Source organism: Oculina patagonica, chromosome 7 (assembly GCF_052425735.1).
Source record: "Oculina patagonica isolate OP01 chromosome 7, crgOcupat, whole genome shotgun sequence".
NCBI classification, from domain to species: domain Eukaryota; kingdom Metazoa; phylum Cnidaria; class Anthozoa; order Scleractinia; family Oculinidae; genus Oculina; species Oculina patagonica.
In genome coordinates, this window is record NC_135764.1 from 28,526,808 (window position 1) to 28,548,015 (window position 21,208).

Consider the following 21,208-nt stretch of genomic DNA (forward strand, 5'->3'; position numbering starts at 1 on the left):
GCACGTTTCAAAAACAAAGAAACTGAAAAACCGCGAAAAAAACTGAATATATCACTCGACGACCTTTTGCGGATTTTTTAAAGATACTAGTTTTACGATAATCATTGGAAAAATCGCTCGAAGTGTGCTATGATTTAATATTGTGAATTACAAAGGACTGGGCCCAACGCAATCCCTCATGAAATCTGTATACAGCTAAAATATAGTTCATGCTAAACTCTACGTTGGCAAACATTTTACATTAAAAAAGGTTAAAAACTGGATTGCTATTTTCTAACAAGTTGGTTGTGAAAACTAACAACAAATAAGCGTCACTAATTGACTAATAGAGGTTCATAATTGTACGGATTGTTAACGGCCTTCATCGCTTTCCGACCAAGGAAGGCGACACCAACCAACGCCATGATGGAGGCTACAGTCATTGCCACTAGAAGGATGTTTGTTGCACTTGGGGCGATGCTCGAACCTAGGCCAAGAAGGAAAAAAAAAACAATTTAGTTGAACACACCAAACGAGCAGACCACCCAGAGCCCACGAACGAGGGACGAGCGGAGGGGCCAGGGGGAAGAACCCGCGCACAGAAGAAATATAAAGATGGATAGATTCTAAAGCTAGCGCGCGGTAATAAATAGTGAAGTTATTATTCTACATGACCGAGCGTGGGACAGAGGAGAAAATCTGAGTGTGTAAAACATCTCAGAGATGAATCATTCACAAAAAAATTTAGTTGTACGAACACACCCTTGGGTTCGTTTTGAAGGCTAACTTTATGTTGGTTTAAGTTCGTTACTTGCAAAAAAATTTCGGACGTTTAATTTTCGGACAATTTTTATCTTATTTCGGACAAAAATTTCGGGGTCAAGTTTGCTAAAACATAGCTTAAGTAAATTTATGCCTTCAAAGCACGAGTAAGACTGCAACAACATCTGTGAACATGATAGTTTTATTACATCTTTAACGTTTTGCAAATACTTCTTCGTGAAAATAACACAAATACATCTAAAATCAAGCCGTTAGATATCTCAGGCTTTGTCTCAACTGTAGATCGCTTCATCAAGAAAAGTAACAGCATTAGAGCTCAAAATGTCCACTATTTCTGCAATCTCGAAACCGTTCCTTGGGTCATCAGGTTTGTTTGCCCGCCGGCTGTGTATCCAAAACCGTTAAACTGTACTGTAAAAAAACCTCGAAAACTTAAAAATTTCGAACGGTTTTATTTTCGGACACTTTTTTCTCCGAAATCAAAATCGTCCGAAATTTTTTTTCCCTTTGCGTTTCGCGCAAAGAAACCCGACGAATTACACACTTGTGACGTAGTTCTACAGAGACCCGTGTGGTAGACCCGTCTAGTTGTTAGTCACGCGCAAAATTCGTAACCTAGCAACAGCCAATCAGAGGCATTGCATGGAGTTGTCGAGTGTCTTTGTATCGATTTCTGAACTACTTGCTGGAGTAATCATCTGAATTAGGGTCGGACCATTTTTTTCATGGAGGGGGGGGGGGAAAAATTTTTTTTTTTTATTTTTTTTTTTTTTTTTTTTCTCTCTTTATTTTTTTTTTTTTTTTTTTTTTTTTTTTTTTTTTTTTTTTTTTTTTTTTTTTTTTTTTTTTTTTTTCTTCCCCCCCCAAAATTTTTTTTTTTTTTTTTCCCCCCCCCCCCCCCCCAAAAAAAAAATGTCCTCCTTAGTTCGAGTTTTGCACGACACTTATTTTAAAGTGTTCAGTGTTCTATTTACATCTCGACTCGGGTGCAATGCATCAATCTTTTCGACTCATGGATTGAAGCAATAAAAAACAATTAAAACTTACGTTTGTTCTTATCCTTCACATCTGTGTTGATACCATTCCTTTTAGCATGAGGGAACACCTTCTTTGGCCTTGACTCTCTCTTGGTATCTTTTCGGCATCAAGGATGAACGGGCCCTTACTGCTAAGATCAGCTGACCCTAGCACTCCTCTCTTGTGGGAACGCGCTGCAGCGCGTTTCATGACACGGTGCGCCGTCTTTTCGCTCTTCTTCTCTGGTGCTTTAGCGTGATCCTGAACCTTTTTCTCGCTTGGTAGCGATGCTTTAGCGCGTTTCGCATCTGGCTGCACGGCTGGTTTGCCAGCGAGTTTTTTGGCGGCAGCATGAAGCTTTTTCGTCTTGTCGCTTGCTGGAGCCACGACTTTTTTGATGTGCTTCTCTTTCGGCTGTGCAACCGACTTCTTGGCGGGTTTGTCGGATTGTTGAGCTTTTTTGCTATGCTTAGCGTGATCTTGCACTACCGGATTGCCGCCAGACAGGCATCCCTTCGCGCAACGGGAGTTTGCATCGTTGACGTCACACACGTGCACGCGACAGTGGATAAAGACGTAATCATGATCGCCAAGAAACTGGAACGCTTCAAAGCTGAAGCGAACTTTCGTCGGGTCTGATGAGGCATGGAACCGAACGCTGGGATCCCTGGGACAACTAGAGAGAGAAAAAGAGATTTCATCAGAACAAAAGCATTTACTTGTTCACTTCTCTCAGCGAGCACTTTATTACCAAGCTTGGCATGTAAATTCCCCTGGCTAAGTGCCACGTATTTCTTTTGAGTTATTATTAAGAACATAATATGACATTGAGTTAGTGTTCTCTAGCTGGATCTCGAAAGTGATGTGGCTGAAGTTTTAATGCACTTTCTAATTTATAAGTTGTCCAAGCATATTTGTCCTGCTCTCCGACTTATACTGGCTTTTGAAAGACAGTTTTTGCCTGTTTCAGGCGAAACTCCGTCACAGTTCGCAGAAAAGCTACTTTACTTTCAAATTTGAATTAGGAAGGAGTCTTTGAAAGTCGGTACTAATTTTCACATTTCTTTGTTGGGGAGGGTGCTTCTTGAAAATTTAGCTTAAGTATTTCTCTTCAGGAAAATTAGGCTCGAGCTCGTAATCCTAAGTTTTCAACCACTCGAAATGCTTTACAATCCTACCGGCTAATTGTGACCTCCTTGGCGCTGTTTCTTTTTCAGTAACTGTTCTTTTATAATTTCCTTCAATTTGGAGGCGTTTTTTTTTACAAAGTTACAGAGATTTAATTTGAGGGCAAGCTATTTCATTCACGGATGTACACTTCTATAGAGCAGTCACACAGAACCCCAACAAGAACAGCAAACGCCGGGGAGGGGAGAGGAGGAGGAGCGAAGGGCGCGAGAGAGCCACAGGAGCGACAGACACGACACCAAGGAAAACCGCTCCACAGTCAGCAAGGTTAGAAAAGTGTTCTTACTTACCCCTCCACAATCAATGGATGCCTGAATTTAATCGTAGCCTCGTGATCTTGCATTGGCGTTGAGCAGCAGTTCGACGCAAATATCTTGAGATCCTTCTCTCGAGTATCCAGCGAAGCCTGCACGTACACTCTCTCACGGAGTTGTACACTGATCGGGAAGTCCGCCTGGGTGTACTTAGCTGACGATGATACCAAAGCCCTTGCTCCCCCTCCATAACTCCCATCTTTAAAGATATCCAGACTCAAGGCGTACTCGCCACGCCCCTTTACATACACGTGGATTTTCTTCGCCACCGGCTTGTACCCAACAGCGTGGACAATTTCCAAGTCGTTAAAATAACAACTGAATGGGACTTTGATCTCGTTTTCACCCACGTGGGTGATGACGTCAGAGTTTTCGTTAGGAGATTCCACCACCCGATTGGTGTACACGATGAAGTTTTTGTAGACGTGCGATGTAGTGCCACACTGCGTGATGTCAGTGGAAAGGCTGTAGTGGGTTGCATTTCCATTCGCTCGACACGCTGGGTCCAGCAGGCTCAAATGCTCGTGTTCAAGATTATGGATGAGGTTTCTGGGAAGGACGATTTCCATGTGATTTGGTTTACAATTGAGTTGAACTCCATGTGCTGTGGAGACACAAGCACCGAAAGTGAGTTGAATGCACTTTTTTTAAAGGGACATGTCACGGAACCAGAGAACAGCCAATCGTCGGAACCAGCAAAGAGACGCGCGAGGGCGGAGGCGCGGAGGAGAGGAACGAGGCAACGAGTGCCGCGCGCAAGAAAGCCGTAGCGCCACAGGACCGAGAGAGGAGGCCACACAGAAAGGACAGAATCTGTGGTGTCTGTATATACGAGCGACTAATGTTTGAGCAAATTAGGATGAAATGAGACTAAATGTTCTTATTTTTAATCATGATTTGAGCCTTAAAACGTTGTTAACATTTTCCTACGGTCTACAATTTTTAAAGTTGCTTTATAAAAGCTGAATTTTTAAAACAGAAAAAAGCATTTGATACAACGGAAATTTACCCCATGTTGTGAAAAGTAAAAATGTCCATTCAAGTATTTATTTGGGCTCATTTGAACTTCCTTTTTCACTAAGAAATTTCAAATGTTACATTCCAAAGTATGTTATTTGAAAGGAGTAGTAGAGAACTGTAATTAGAGCTCGCTACAAAAACGATGGAAGAAATTCAACTGAAACAAAAAAGATATTTGATTAAAAAATGATTTTTCACTTGACTTTTTCCACTGATGAAGGGGACTAATTCCGAACAGTTTAAACTTTTATTTTTGTCGCTTGGGTGTGCTCTTAATAAGTTTTTAATATCATTTTAAATCTCAGCCTCAACGTTCTTACTAAAAGGGCTCTTAAAAAGTGTACAAAGAGTTTATGTTCAAGACAGTGGAGATGGTTGTGGAGAAGGACATGTAGTTTTAAGGCATTTATAAAAGTAGAGATCTGGATTTGTTAAGACGCAGCTCACCTTTGCATTTCCTCTGATTTTCTGGATCCAAGTAAAGTGGATGGGGACATTCACAGTGATACCCTCCCGGTGTGTTCTTGCAAATGTGACTACAGAAGCCATTTTCGACATCACATTCATTAACATCTGTGTAATATAAATGAGAGCAGATGAATCAATAAGCAATACCTTTCAGTTTTAGCTTGCTCAAGTAAAATACTATTTGTGTCAGTTAATGTGTTTCAAACTTTTAAGTCTGTGGTAGATACACTGCCTGAGTGACCACTGAAATTAAAGCATGCAGTAATTCACGCGGTACTGTTTATTATGGCTGTAAAGAAGATTAAGCCCTTGTGTTGGATCCGGAGCATTCAAATGAAAGCTATACTGAGCAGGGCTTTAATGTGGTACTGTTTATTATGCTAAACAATGTGGTTCTAGCTATAAAAGTATGTGGAAAAAACCCTAGTGTGTGGCCATTCAAATTTAAGCCATTGAACAGTACTTTCATGTAGCACAGTTTGTTGTGCTGAACAAGGTGGTTCTAACTCTAGTGTGACCCTTCAAATGAAAGCTATCGAGGATATATCCGGGGGCCAGGTAGCGAACCGAAGACGAGGGAGGGAGACGCGTGATGGGAGGAGGGAGGAGGCACGCGGAGGCGAGAGGAGTTAAGTACTATCATGTGGTCTGTTTCTAATGCTGTACAAGGTGATTCTACGGTTTGTGGATGAGACCCTAGTGTGTGACCATTCTTACTTTCATGGGGTACTGTTGGTGTTTTGGTCATATTTGCCCTTTTTTATATTTCAATAGAAACTAAAGTGTGAAAGTGTGAATGCTATTGAACAGCACTTCAATTTTACGTGGTATTGTTCACCACAGTGTGCGGCTTTCATGTGGTGCTCTTTTTTTTTGCTGCACGAGGTGGTTCTTTCTTTAAAGTGTGTGAATGCTGAAGCCAGAGAGAAGCCTTTTTGGTGGTGCTTCTTATTTTTCAACGTCTTTTGAAACAGAACTTTTCATTTTTTATCACTAGTACTTTTGTAGTACTCTTTTGGAAGTGTTAAGGCCGGTATAAACTTACCTTCACATTCAACAGGAAGACCTTGATCAGACCAGGTACCGTCTAACTGACAATGCTTAACAGATGGACCACTCAGCCTGTAGCCCTTGAGGCATTCAAAGGAACAAACAGTCTCGGCCACACTCGGGGCACTGGTACAGGAATGGTCGGTAATCACGTGGGCTCCAACTTGAAGTCTGGGACAGTTCACCTCCCCTGGTGCCATGACTGAAACAAAAAAAAACAGCAAAAACTGAACAATAATGTTTTTTTTTTTGCCAAGGGTGAAGCACGAAAAATTCACTCTCCTTAATTCCGGTTTGCGTGATGTTACGTTTGATTTTAGTTGTAGTTGTGAGAAATTGTTTTACATCAAGACAATGGACGATAAATTAACATTTTATCATACACTATTGAGAATCTAAGGGCCATCGAATGAGCTAATGGTCTATGCGAATGCATGCGAGCACAGCGTTTCTTCTTTTCTTGAGAGGATTTGCATTGGCAAAAGTTAGCCTTGCGAGCAACGAGCACTTTTCAACATGCTACCTCCACTAAATTAAAAACCAAGCATGCAAGCACTTGTAAAAATATGCGAGCACGAATTTGGTTTTTGCTCCGAATGATCGATACTCCCGAGCATTATTTTCGCGAGAACCTTTTTCGCGAAATAAAGTTTTCGCGGGCTTTTTTTTTTTTTTTGGCCTTTAAAAATTTAATATTAAAATTATTTAAAAAAAAAAATTTAAAATAATTTTTTCGGGTTTTTTTTTTTTTTTTTTTAAAAAAAACAATAATATACACCCAAAAAAAAACTAATTTTGCGAGCTCTGCAAAATTTTGAGGGAACATTCATGAACCCTAATCTAGAGAAATTGACACCACAGATTTTAAATAAAGGGTTTACCAAGTACACATGCGGACCACGGTGCACCTTTTTTTTTTGTCAGTCTCGAAAATGAGCGCGTTTACTTTATGTTGGAGTTATTTACTAGCTTCATTAACTTTGTGATAATTGCTTATACCAGACTGAGGGTGTGTAGTTTCGGATCTGTTGCTTTTCTTGTAAGTTACGAGAGGAATGTTATGCGTAGGCGGTGAAGACTTGAAACTTTGTAAACAATTCCCAAAACAATTATTTCTGACCAAATTATGCAAATTAAACAAAAAAAATAAATATTAAAGTGGTAGGTTTAGCGGGATATTAACTCTGACTGCCGCATGATTTAAAGGTAATTAGAAAGCGTATGGAAAATTCAACATATGTTATGTATAAAGGCAAAATACGCTGGGAGAAGTCGAGTCGGTTTTGTATCTTTGCAAAAAAAGTGCAATATTAAAATTTCTATAGTCACACATCAATGTTAGTACATGCCCTTAAAAATATGCCCCCTTTACCTTTGTTGGGACTAGTACAAGTTAGCAGTGTTGTACTTATACACTGCAATTTAAGTCGAGCTAACTTTTCTCACCATGTTATATGGTTGGTAATGCTTGTTACGGGATAATGTGAAAAAATGCGGGATTATTTTAAAGGACCTATTGAACTTACCTGGCTGATTATAGCCCATACTTTTCAGAGTAGCTTACCCTCGTCTTTGTGTTTTGTCATTTTCTTGACACTCGAAATTACAGTGTTTTTTTTTTCTCTTTCTTTTTGGTGACCCAGTAACTGAGACAATACGAGGGCGAAAAAACTTGGCCGGATCGCTGGTTACAGAAAAGAATATTGTATCCATAATGTACTCACACAAATGTAACTTGCTTGTATGATGAAGGGACTTGGTTCGTGTCATGAAATCTACTGTTTACTTTTCTCGTTTTTTTTTTCTGACACTTGAAAAGTATTCTTTAACTCCGGTGGAATTTAATTTTTAACAGTGAAATCTGGTTTAAAACTGGAAAACAGCTTAGCAAAAAGATCAGTGGGTATTTATAGCTATGCATTTGAGCTGCTTACAGCTAGAGATAGGGTTCATATAAGAAATAAACTAGAGAAAATAAAACTACATGCAAAGGGTTGCATATCTTTGTTACTGAGCAAACATTTCCTGAACCCGGCCTCATTATGGAAGCTCATTCAGTATTTTTCCAATTTATTCTTTTATTCACGCTTTAAATTTCCTATCTTACGACAATATTAAATAGGTAACCCCTGATCTACATGTACACCAATCACTTTTCTATAAATTCCTTAAAATATCATATAAAGGACCATGGGTGAGTCAGTTTTGCTAGTAGTCAACTAAAATGCTTCAACCCATTATAGTCCACTTCTAAAATTCCCAGGGCTTTTAAAACTGGCGAAACCTAAGGAAATCTGAACTTCAATAATTTTATTTTCGCTGAAAAAGAAATATAATAACAGGGATAATTCAAAAAGGAGGCGAATATTTCTAACATTGCTTTTGGAAATAAGTCTTGTCCATAATCTGCAGGATGATTTTGAAACCGTAGATTTAAATAATCGAGCTATTTGAGTTCTTGTGACAAAGGTCTAGCTCAAAATATATAGTTCAACTGAAATTGTATTCCGATATTTAACGGTTGGGTCGCTTTAAACACCGTGAAGTTGGACGTAAAACACATACATTGTGACTCCGATTAAAATGAAGTGCCCTGGCACATACATGAAAGCTGTAGAGTTATTTTAACTTAGCAATCCTAACAGCCCAGATTAAACCACACAAAATAGAGAAATATTCCACTTACGTTGTTCGGCAGCCACATCAACTAGAAGGGCAAGAAATACAAGCAAAAAGAAACGAAACATTTTTGCTAGTTTGAAAGCGGGAAAGAATTTTCTTTCCCACACCCAGCAAAACCTAACTAAAGTCAACAAACTTTTGGACTTTAAAAGAATTTCTTGGAGGTGATTAAACTGAGCCTAAATTAACATAACAATCGCCTCCCACGTTTAACTTAGTGATAATATCAGAGAAGAGCCCGGATTTTTTGCAGACTTTAAAATGTATATGCAGAGTACACAAAATGAGCGGAGTGTCAAACCTATGTAAACATTTTAAAATCCCGCACGTAATAAAAATTCCATCGAAGGCAAGCTAACTTGCGTTTGTTTTTAACATTAAATAATGGCCGACTTGAAAACTGATTTTTTTAGGTGGAATAAAGTTTTAACGACGCTAGCTTAGCTGTGATAAGTGGATCGCTTAACTATTGTACAAGAAACAAACTGCAACGTTTTATTTTGTAAAGGACATTACGTTACACGAAGGCAGTGCTGCTTAGGTTATACATAATTCAAGTTATGCTTTCATGATCAGTTATTTGGAAAAGAGTTAGAGTTATGCCCGGTCTAACAATAGCGTGAAGGTATGCAATCAAGAGCACTGCGGCATCAACTGACAAATGACGGCTTAGAGTGAATGGTAAATAAAAAGAGCACTTTTTAATTAGATGTCGAGTATTTAAAAGGCATATTCTCGGCCTTTTAAATTCTTATTAAATATTGATCCAGATTGGTAAAGTAAGAATTGAAAGCGAGTGGATTGAGAATAACGCTGACGTCATACGATCCTGATTGTTAATCCTTGGACCCAGTGCCTTCGCTCTGATGTGAATAAAGCGAGGCTCGTTTACTTTCAGGGCGTGTAGGAATAACTTGAGACCTTCGTATTCGTAGAGAAGCTACAGCTAAGTCTAGCGATTGTTTTGCACACGAGGTAAAAATAAGAACACGACAAAAGCCCAAGTAATCAATCTGTTTTACTTGCAAAGTAAGGCCCGGCTCTGACGCCGATCTTTTCATGAGCCGAACTTTATTCCTTGAATTAAGTACATGAAAAGATCGGCATCTGAATCAAATTAGAACGGCAATTTCAATTTGGAACGTCTCACCCGTTCATCCCGCCTGGCTTGGCCGAGAATTTCGCCTGTGGAACGCCTTTGGAACGGCTTTGATTCAGACGCCGTACTATTCATGTGCCGATCCTAATTCATAAATTATTATAATGTATTTTGCCAACAGTTTACCTCAATTATTGGAACTGTATTAGGAACGGCCTCGGAACGGCCAAAAAGTACGGCGTCTGAATCAAGAGGCGTACTTTTGTCAATTTGGGTCGGTCCAAATTCGAATTGAGTTCGGCTCATGAAAAGTACGGCGTCTGAACCGGGCCTAAGATTCACTTTTAGGAGAACTGAGCTTTGGATCAAAAGATTGTGCCTAAAAGGACCGGTCCCCTTAATTTCATGAGCCTCGCTTTGCATTGGCTCTCGTTTTGGGGCTGCTACAAGGCACGAAGTTCACCGCATAGCTTAGCGACTACTTGCTGAATTTTTTTCCTTTTAAAGTCTCTTTGAAAGCATTATAGCTGAGGAAAACGCAATGTATTAACTTCTCAGTGAATAAAAATCGCCGGTTGTCGCAAAACCTGGAGTAAATTCTTGATAAAAAAAATCCATGACACATACATGTCTGTCTGAGTGTTTTTAAAAAGTCTGTTAATTCAAGAAAACTATACAAACGTTTAGATCCTGGAATAAGTACCATAGTCTGTAAAAACGACATGTCCGTATAGCGCTTATAAATAAAGACGTTTGGCAGTGTCGCCAAGATTTAATCCGGAAATTCACTAATAGTTGCCTGGCTTTGCTGAACTGGTCATGAAAATTGTTAAAAAGTGGTGTGGCTTCGGACAGATAGGATAGAAGTGGCCTAAAACTGTCACTTGAAAAAGTCAGGCTGACGTTTTTCGAGTTTGACAGTGTCAATTGGGAGTGAAATTATTCACATCTTGTAGAATGATTATTACGTTCTTTTGTTGTTCCAACGTTATTTTGTTGGACAATAAGTGCACCCTTGTAATTCTAGTAAAGTTTATACCAAAACTTGACAAAAAAAAATCGTGACACTGCCCCGTTATTTAGAGCCTACATTAAGTTAAATCACTCTCGGTCTTAGTTCTCCCCAGGCTTCACGCGCTTTCTTTTCACCTATCCCCATTTCCCGGCCCGTACGAAAACTCAAAAGAGGCCTCTGCGGAGGAGAGAGAGGTACGGCAGCAATAAGTTACAAGGGCTACGTATACAGGAAAAAATACACCGTTTGTTTAAGAAAAAAGGAAATTTTATTGTGTTTACTGTAAATGTTTCCGTTTTACACCTTTACAACTATCTACCTGGTTATTGACAAAAAAAACTAATTCAATATATCCCTAAACGGCTGGAAAAGTTGATATCCGTCTACAAATGACTACTAAAATGACTACATTCCGAAAAAACTAGTGCTTAAATACAATTGTAAAGAACTAAAATCGATAAAAATATTTTGAAATGCTGTGCCTTAAACCTTAAAACGAGAAATGTAAAACAAAAAATTGAAGAGACCCTGCGCGTAAAAGAATGCACTTGCGGTTGTAAGAAAAAAGTGTCAAATCGTGTTTGACTAATGAGCTGAAGTTAGTTCAGTTTCAATACTAACTTCTTCTTTTTGTAGGTTGTCACTGCACAAAAATGCATTTTAAAGGCAGGTCAAGACCAAATTTTTTCAGTATTCTTTTACATGATATTCATCATACCTAGGGAAAGCCATCTTTTTAAGAATACCATTTGCAAGAGAGCGGCCAATTTGTGCGGTCTATGGAAAAAGAGTAGTATTCCTAGATATGAACAGACCCTTTGTGCAAAAATAAAGAACAAAACTAAATTGCGCAGTGTTGAGTCAAACGGAAACCAGATTTAACGTTACATCGCCTGATTAAATGTTCGATCGCTCACGACTGGTTGACCACCTTGTAACCTCGGCTGCGTTTCATCACGCGCGTGACGTGTATAACACCCACGAGAGCAAGAACACTGGCTGCCGCGATAACTACCATGAGACCATTTGTCACGCTTGCACTCCACCCTAAAAGTATAAATACAGTGTTAATAATATTTTGTATGTAATAACTATAGATGAACATGCAACATGCCGCGTATTTAACTAAAACGATAAATAACAAAACGCCTGGTTCTTCTTTTAAATAGTTTTGGTCGTTAGATTTTAGAAGTGCAAAATTTAAAGATAAGGAGGTAAATTTCTTTTTGTATATCAGTCAATTGCGCCTTGACCAATTCAGAGGAATAATTTCGAAAAAATGTTCGTTTCTGTCACTCTAAATATTGCTGTTGCTAAATTTAAAAGCTAAAGGAGCTTAAAGGTTGTTTGATATAGGACGACAGTGAATATTCGTCTATCTACAGTTTGCAAACTAAAAATGGAACTTTATCTAGAGTTTGGACATAAAAAATGAATTGTTTTGAGTACGTTTTAGTTCTTCAGAAAAGCTTGTCCTATAAAACTCAATTAGATATTCACATTTCATCAACAAGGTAAGAATTTTATCACTTTCATCTTGCAGTCACACAATAATTTTCAACAACAAAAAAAGTACAGACGTTCAAACAACCAGGAACAAAATTTCGTGTTCTGTACTGACCTTCTCTCCTCTCTTCATTTTTCTCTGCATCTTGTTCTGCCAACTTAGACCGGTCTTGCTGAGGTCCTTTTAGAGCGATCACAGGCCCGTCATTAACAGTTTCGTCATTCAAAGAGAAGGGCCCTTTGGAGATCAGGTACTTGGGCTCCTTATAGTCCAGGGCTCGCTTGGCTCGGTGCCCCTTCGCCGCTTCTTCTTTGAGCTTCTCCATGACACTGTAAGGTGGGTTCACGTGTAGTCCTGGGACGCATCCCTTAGAGCAGCGGGAATCGGGATCGTTAACTCTGCAGACCACCACGCTACAGTGCAGATACACGAACGGAAAATCTCCGACAAACTTGAAGGCTTCGACGCTGAAGCGTTTCTTTTGAGGAGAAGAAGAAGGCTCCATCTGAACAGTGTCATCCACTGGGCACCTAATGAAAAGATCGCGGATCATGATTTGACATTGCTTTGGAAAGAATGAATCAGAAAATTCCCGGAGACTTTTAGAGGTAAACTAGCTGTTTCACGGGGGACTTAACAAGGACGAAAAAACGGAAAACAAAGATCTTATTATAAAAATTACAGACATAATAGGACGATATTTAAGCTATTAATTGGGACAGTTGAGGGCTAAGGGACTAAAATATTGAAGTGTTGCTGAGGAATTGCCATTTAAGGAACTGACCACGGAAGGAATTGTATGATTCTGGAAGTTTTAACATATGCCAGGTATAAGGGACTAGTCTATACAATGTTGCAATTTGTTGCATCAACTACTATTCAGAAAGTTTGAAAACAATTGCAATTTGGCATAGCACTTCGCTAGCTATGCGAGTCCCTTCTTGCCGGAAGTTCCATCTGTTCCTGCTAAGAGCAAACTTACAAAAAAGCTTCGTGTTTTCTACTCTATTTCAGTGGCTTTTAAGTTGTGTTTTTTGTCTTTTCCTGGTGCTAACCTCACCAAAGAAAAGGATTGAGTACAGTTGCCTTACATACTGCATGGGTACAGCCACCAATTGGCCAATTGAAAAGGTCGAAAAAGGAGTTTTACTGCATTTCTTATACAATTTAATTAAAGGCGCTATGTCACGATATTTTAAGTCATTTTTCTGATTGGTTATAAATTGAAGGAAACCTCAAACTAATAGTTTTCTAACATAGCAAAACAGCAAAGGAGGAATAAAAACCCGAAAATAAACAAGGATGGTTTCAAACTTGAAAAAAAAATTGCCAATTTTTTCACCTTAATTTGTGTTGCCCGTGACGTAGCTTCTTTAATTTGTTGTCTAAAAAAGACTTACCCTTCATGGATCATCTCGTGCCTGAACCTGTGTTCCTTGTTGTGGTCAGCGGTAGGCGTGGAACAGCAATTTGCCGCCATGACTTCCAGACTCTGATCTAAGGTAGCGATGGACACTTCAAAATACAATCGCTGGCGGTATGCTACTTCTATTGGGAAATCTCCCCACGAGTACGCACTCTGATAGTCTTGCCCGTGGAAGAAATCCATGCGGATTGAAAAACGACCATACCTGTGATAGAAAAGATTGATTTTGATTTTGAGAATTTATAGCGATGAGCTTTTATAGATGCGGCTGAATTTAAGATCCTAAATCATTTTAAAATTTTCGTTACTTAAAAAGATAGAAACACAGTTTTAGCTAAGCTTTTTTGTAAAACTGCTTAGGTTGCTGCAAAACTACCAAGCTCTCTAATTGTTTCCACTTAATGCTGTTACACATTTCACAAACATTGTTCCTACTCCTTACTGATTTTCCTATAGACTTTGCCACAATTAGCCCTTGGCAGTATCTTGTCTTTTAAAGAGGAAATTTATGTGAAAGTTTTTTTTTTTTTTTTCATTCACACTCTTTTTTTAAAAAGTAAAGGTTATGCTACCTGGGAAACTCCCGCCACTGGAGGTTGTTTACAAAAGTGTTTTTCAAGTAAACAAATGCAACAGCAACAACAAGAACATCAGAAAAAAGACAATTCGTCTTACCCATCCTCATTAAGGTAGAGCTGCTTCACTTCCGGTTTTATCCCAACAGCGGAAGTGATCCCGTTGTTCAAATAGTAACAACAGAAAGGTATATCGAATTCGTCTTCTCCAACTCGAGTGATGATACTCCCAGGGGCTGCGTGTCTCTCCACGATTTTGTTACTGTAGACGATGAAGTTGGGAGTGCTACGTCGCTTGGTGCCACACTTGTCCAGAGCAGTCTTGAAGATGTAATGGGTGGGTGTCTCAATGACGTCACAAGTGGGATCTAAGAGACTTAGAAAGTCGCCTTGTAAGTCGCGTAGAGCTGTCTTAGGGACTGTTACCTCGATGGCATGCGTGCTGCAGTTTAGGAGAAGACCAACAGCTGAAAAAAATAAACAAGATGAAGTGTTTAAGAAAATTGGATTTTTTACCATCTTTCCATCCTCTTGATATTGTGTGCTGTCTTAGTTGTGGTACCATTAAGTTTATTTTGATATATTTCCTATGTTTGTATTTAAATATCAATGAACATTTCTTTCGATTCTGGGCTTTCGTTAAGGTAAACTGATTAAGGATCATACCAATCTCTTAGTTTTCGACTTCTAAAATTTGATCAAAGCCCTTTACCTATAGACACAGTGATACCTAGAAAAGTTTCATACCAGACAACCGTAAGGAAAGGACGGGGATGGTTAATTAGCATTGCACAAATCTTTGTGTTAATGGTGCTGAACTGGAGAGGGTTAGAATATCATTTTGTGAATTGTTTTGTCCTGTCAAACGTCGTTAATGGAAGTTCTACAAAAGTCGTTCTACATAAATAGTTTTCATTTTTTTAAAACAAATTTTGCTTTCCCTGACTTATGCAACTGTTTTATTTTATATATCCCTTTAAGGGCGGTCAGGTCAGCCACTTTCGATTACCATTTGTTAAATTAAACTAACCAAAACCTCTAATTTTCTTGACTACCGGGTTGGTTAATATTTCGAGGCTTCTATTGGAATTTGATAAAAAGTTTTCAATTTTTTTAACTTTGTTCACTAACCTCTACAGTTACGATTGTCATCTGACAGTACCAGCGGATCAGGACATGCGCAATGATGTCCACCATCGTCATTCACGCACTCGTGGCTGCAACCTCCTTTATCGTATTCGCATTCATTAATATCTGCACAAAACAGCAGATAATGTTAGATACATTAGAAATTTTATAAGATTTAAAGATAAATTATCTTTACTGAATGTCATATATTTGGTTTAATGTTTGTTGTGAGAATCGGTTGGTCATCAAAAATATTATCTTAATTCTTTATTCTCAGGTTCCAAAACGATATGCAAGTGTTTGCATTGAAGTGTATTGATAGATTCGTCAGCCTTACAGATAATATCAAGACTGGCATTAGGAAAATACGAAAAAGTAAGCAAAAAAAAAAGCACTTTACCAGTTGTATACCAATCAGTACTAACTACTGCTCTTCCTCTCCCAAGTTAAGTTTTCTTTTTTTATCCTTAGCTATTATTGTAATTTAATCAGGGACATCGAATAAGCTTTCTATATTTTGCCCTTTTCCATTTCTCTTTTTCTACTTGTTTTGCTTTGTATATAATCATTGTAATTTTGGAATGGAATAAATAAATAAATAAAATGACAATAAAATGAACAAATGAAAAGCTGCGAATAAGTACGAAAAAAATAGAGTAAAATTGAACTTTGATCTTTAAACCAAATGCAATTCTTCTTTCAGTGTTTATATTTCGGCTTAATTCTGTGGTACATCAAGTCCTAACTATAAACTTATGGTCTTGATTCTCTTTACTTTGTTGCTTGAAAATGTATGGATATTGCCAAGGCCAATTTTATTTATTAATCACCAGGCAACTACAGCTTTTAAGAGAAGTCCTGACGTTCCCTGGCCTCCCCCAAGAGTCACACTACATTACCTTGACAACTGATTGGTCCACTGGGTGGTGTCCAGACCCCATCGTTTCCACATTGTTTGAATGGCGGGCCAGTAAGTTTGTAGCCTGAGGGACAAGACAAGTCACATACAGTCCCGGGAGGGCTCGATCCGTTCGTACAGCTTTCCTTTATGATTACATGTTGGCCAACAGCAAGAGGATTACAGGCGCTGCCTTTAGGTGACAAAAAGTACAAGAAAATGGCGGTTAATATATAACTCATGGGTTTCAGTAAAAATAGTCAAAAGAGTCAGCTTTGTATAAAGGGTTGGTGCTGAAGATTTTATTTAGTAAGTCATTTTGGAACGTGAATTAAAGATCATGAGTTACAAATCTTGAACAAGACTCGCTAAAATTCACTCCCCAGTGAAGCTTCTTGCTTAAAATTTAATTCATAAGATATCAACGAGAAGTTGCATATATACGCTTTTTTCATTCTTTACTTATTTTGTCTACATATGGAGTCTAACAACTTAAGCTTAAATACGGCTCCAAGAACACAAAAAACGGCAAGACTTTTGGGGGCACCGTAGCATTTTATAACATATTTTACTGGCACTGAGTATTTCGCCATGTTTCAGTTAGTTAAATAAAAAAATAGAAACTGATTGAATCCAGTTGTTAGTGAATGCTTTACTACGCGCGAATTCAAAGGGTTTTTTCTGCATTTTGTGTATCATTTGACTAACAAGATAGTTTAAAACTCTATCTTTTCTAGCTTGGTTGTTAAGGGCTCATTTGACACACTTGGAAGCCAGTAGTTTTGGCCCCGAATACTAATTACGCTTTGTTGACAATAGCGCAAGCTTTTGTATATAATTTACTAAGCCGCTTTCAAACCACTTTAGTCAATCCACTGAATCTCACGAATTGAGATTGATCAGTTCTGTTGCTAAGTGTGGCTTCATGCTTCAGTGACTAGTTCTTTATTGCCTTTGATGTCAGTTTTGTTGAGTTAATGTCTCCGTGAGTAAACATAACTTTATGATTTTTTTGCGTTCATTTAAACTCTTTAACTAACTACGCCGCAATGCAAACCAAACCTCCCGCGTAAGAATTAATTTTGCCGGCAAAAATTAAAAGGATTCTTTTAATTTTCTTCAGATTAAGGAGTATAGCTTGAGCCATTAAAAAAAAAACGATATTGCAAAATTTATTTGAAATCATTTTTAAAGGAGAAATTAAAGAACATTTTTCTGATATGTAGTTTTCTTTCTCCAGTTTTATTTGCTGTAAGCTGCAAGTTTGCAGACTTCAGTATATTAGCACAAGAATCTAATATGCAAGACGATTGCTCAAATTTTTGATTTTTTTTTATAAGAAGCAAGCAACTGGTGAATGACTTTCTCAAAGTTTTTTTTCTTGAAGTTTAACATCTATAAAGGCCTATAAATGGTTTGAAAACTAGAGAAACTCTTTGCAATATGACAATTTAGTTCTTCAATGATACCATATTTTATTCTACAATGATTATATTAAACGTTATGCTATCAAACGCATATGAAGAAAAAGCAAAAAGCGTTTGTTAGGGCGAGCGTGCAAAACAAAAACCAAATACTAATTCCATGCGTTACATCTAAATCTGCCTGAGCAGTCGTTAGGACTGTTCTTTGGATGCCATGATTCCGTGTTATCAATAACTGTTTATTTTTCTCGAGACCCACGAAAAGAAACTGGACGCCAAAAGTTTAACTTAAAACTGCATTTACTGAAATGATCCTTATATCTCCAAATTATGTGCAAAAGTAGGTATTTAACGTTGATAAAACGCGACGATGACAAGTCTTAAACGTTAGTTCTTGCAAGGAACAGCCCATAAGTAAACTTTTAAATACACATTGTGGGAGAGCAGAAAGAAAGGTGAAGCTTAAAATAGTCTTGTCAAATTCCTGTAGGGTTTTCGTCCCCCAGAATTTTTAAACCACGTTTTCCGAACCTTGCAAAGTTCTACTAAGAATATTTGTACCCAGGAGATTTGTTTAAGGCAAAGCGCTCAGCAGGGCTCTGACTTAAAATTTGCCGTCCTACGCTGGCACCTATGAAACACAGAAATTTGCTTACCGGGCTGGCCAACGTCCGGGACGTTATCATTTACTACTGGGTCCTCTGCTGCAGCGAAGAGAATTAGAGAAACGAGGACTAGAAAATGCCTCATCTTTGATAAACGAGAAGAAGGAATGCTTCTTTCTCGAGCAAACACAGGGCAAGGTAGAGTTGTAGTGGGAGATTTAAATCGGCGTGATTAGCACAACAAAGCCTCCCACACACATTAATGAAAGCAAACCAAGGGATTGACTGTAATTGACACATTCCTGAGAGTTTTCACTATGCAAAGAAAGTCGAAATTCCACAAACAATATTTTATCCTTGCTAGTCAACATTATTAAATAATGGAAGATGCCTTTGCATCCAACTTAAAGCAAGCCAAAGTGCGTTTCTTTTTATTCAACAAGCTATCGAATGATCTACACCGTAGCTCTTAATATAAAAATATCATAATTTTAAATTGTCTATGAGGAGGGTGATATGAATCAGAAAATAGGAACTGCTAGGAACATGTTCGTGATATATATACTAATGAAGTCTTAGAAGTAACATTTAAAGAAATGTATGGCAAATCGTAAGAAGAATTAATGTTTTGATCTTGGAACTGAATGATCGGCAAGCTACAATCGAGGAGTAGGGTAACCATAGCAACGCACTTAGTTCTCGAATAGTTTGCTAACTCTTCATGAGTTATATGAACTAAACTAAAATTGTGTTCGTTTTTTTTGTACAAAAACCTGCAGCTAGATCCCAAATTAAGCTATAAAGGGTTGTGACACACAAAAGAGCAATTTTATTACGTGCTTTTTTCAGCTATACAGTCGACTCCCGATAACTCGAACCCTCGCTAACTCGAACCTCGCGCTAACTCGAACCAAAATCGATTTCCCCTGGATTTCCGTTATACATTTACTGTAATTTTACCCTCGGTAACTCGAACCCTCGATAACTCGAATCTCCCGCTAACTCGAACCAACTTTCGTTTCCCTTCAGGTCATTTTCTATATAATTTTACCCTCGATAACTCGAACATGTCTGTCAATAGATGACAAGTCAAAACAAACAGCGTGCTGTAGTCTAAAACGTTGAAATTATTTTGAAATTAAAACGTACACGGGTTAGAACGCCCCTCAAAACACGAACTGTGATTCGACATTGACGTGCTACAGACGTTCAGTTCGTTTGCATGTGGAATGACGTTCTGATGTATATCTGACAATGATTAAGAAATATGTTGTTCCTTTCTCTTTCGGCTTATCTATACTCTAATTAATTTTTTTTAAAATGTACACTAGTCTACACTGTTCTAGATCTATGAATAGAATCTGTTCAGTAAACACCCTTTTTCCCTTATTTGCGGTAATTTGTTTTCAACTCCCGATAACTCGAACCATTTTCAATTTCCCTTGAAGGTTCGAGTTATCGGGAGTTGACTGTAGTTTTTTAAAGGGAGCCACAGCTCTAGACGTTTCATTAAACATAAGCGTTCTCAAGAGAAAAACATAGCATCGGACTCCTGACGTATATATCCCTTTTTAACGGGCTTGAATTGAGTCATGTTCAAAAGAAAGAGAGAGAAAAGGAAGGAACAAAAAATATCATTTAATATAACAGATATAACAAAGCGTGATTTACCATGCACCTCCGATACGCACACAGCCTGGCCTAAAATAATTTATAAATTATCATTATCCCATATGAGTCAACCAATAATTCCAAGGAGTACCCCCCCCCCCCCCCCCCCTGCATTTTAACTCGTTTAAACTGTTAACTGTAAGAGAGTGTGGATAACGGTGCTGGTATAATCGATTTTTCAGCTATCAGTTAAGTTACAATGTGTGTTCATTTCTAAGCTATCAGTAAATTTTGCCGGATCTCAAATCTTAGCGATCAGTAAAAAAAATAACCGGATCATTTCTCAACTGACAGTAACAGAGGATAAGGGGACAGAGAGTTTCTCTTGCTGACAGTTAACATTTTGACCAATCCTTAGCTATCTGTTAAAGCCCTTCAAGTCCTTCTTGTTTTAAATGTATTTTAAGAGAAAGATCACTCCTTGTTGTTTCGTTATCCAATCATTTCAACAAAAACCGTACGCCAGATCCCTTTAAGACCTTTTAGTGTAGCAACGTACTTTAAAGTAACGCCGGGGCGTTAAGACGGCCACCAAACAACTCAAGGAAGATTTGATGTTAAGCGGTTGTGGAGTATAGTAGGCTAACATTCTTTAGTTACAATACATATACAGCCCCTCATAAAGATCGTGGAATGATCTGATCGAATCTGAAAAACGCCGGTACTTTCGATAAACGTTGGGGGCGTTTATATCGCTGACATGTTCACACGTCTCCCCGTGAAAAGTCAACTGGAAGTTTTGGTCAGAAATTTCAAAATTGAAATTACATAGTGAGTGGGGGCTTATTAGAGAGGTATAGGAAAGGGTTAAAAGGCCACACTTGTAACTAACCTTAAAAAACTCATTAATAATTCATAAAGAAAATACAAAAAGAAATTAATGTTTAATGAATGTCTTTATATCTGATAAAGACACGGCTAAACTTTACGTCCAATTTTCTAGGCCAAAATAACCCCAAATCTAAATATTAGTGCAAGAATGAGTTGATCTACATCAGAAGATTTTTAAGCCGTTCAATAAATTCGCAGTTCGTGTTTTATCAAGTCTAAAACACTCGGCTTCGCCTCGTGTTTTAAACTTGATAAAACACTGCTGCTCATTTATTAAACATTACATAAATAACAAGACTTGCTTCCCTACAAGGTTTTGGACAGTTCTCAGTTTTGTCTAGTAAGAGTGTATAGCATGGAAAAATGTTTTTCACAACAAAACTAACGGCGAATTAAAAGTGCAGTGCAAAAATCGCCCGAAGAATTCTGCAAGTTACTATAAAAACACTAATATTCAGAAGGAGTGATATAAAATGATATTATATATAACTCATAAAATATATGGATTGTAGATCACTTTCATTCATA

General features: G+C 38.1%; 1 protein-coding gene across 1 annotated transcript; it reads right to left on the reverse strand.

Moving 5' to 3' along the window:
* Nucleotides 1-326: 326 nt before the first annotated feature.
* LOC144661019 (uncharacterized) lies at nt 327-18,408 on the reverse strand. The gene is made up of 13 exons (XM_078521737.1): nt 18,230-18,408; nt 16,151-16,342; nt 15,255-15,377; nt 14,224-14,590; nt 13,523-13,753; nt 12,237-12,652; nt 11,532-11,662; nt 8,506-8,680; nt 5,815-6,021; nt 4,749-4,874; nt 3,258-3,885; nt 1,810-2,455; nt 327-466 (listed from the first exon to the last, which is right to left on the reverse strand). The coding sequence occupies exons 1-12, from the start codon at nt 18,321-18,323 to the stop codon at nt 1,825-1,827; spliced, it is 3,321 nt and encodes a 1,106-aa protein (XP_078377863.1). The 5' UTR covers nt 18,324-18,408; the 3' UTR covers nt 327-466; nt 1,810-1,824.
* Between the last annotated feature and the right edge of the window lie 2,800 nt (nt 18,409-21,208).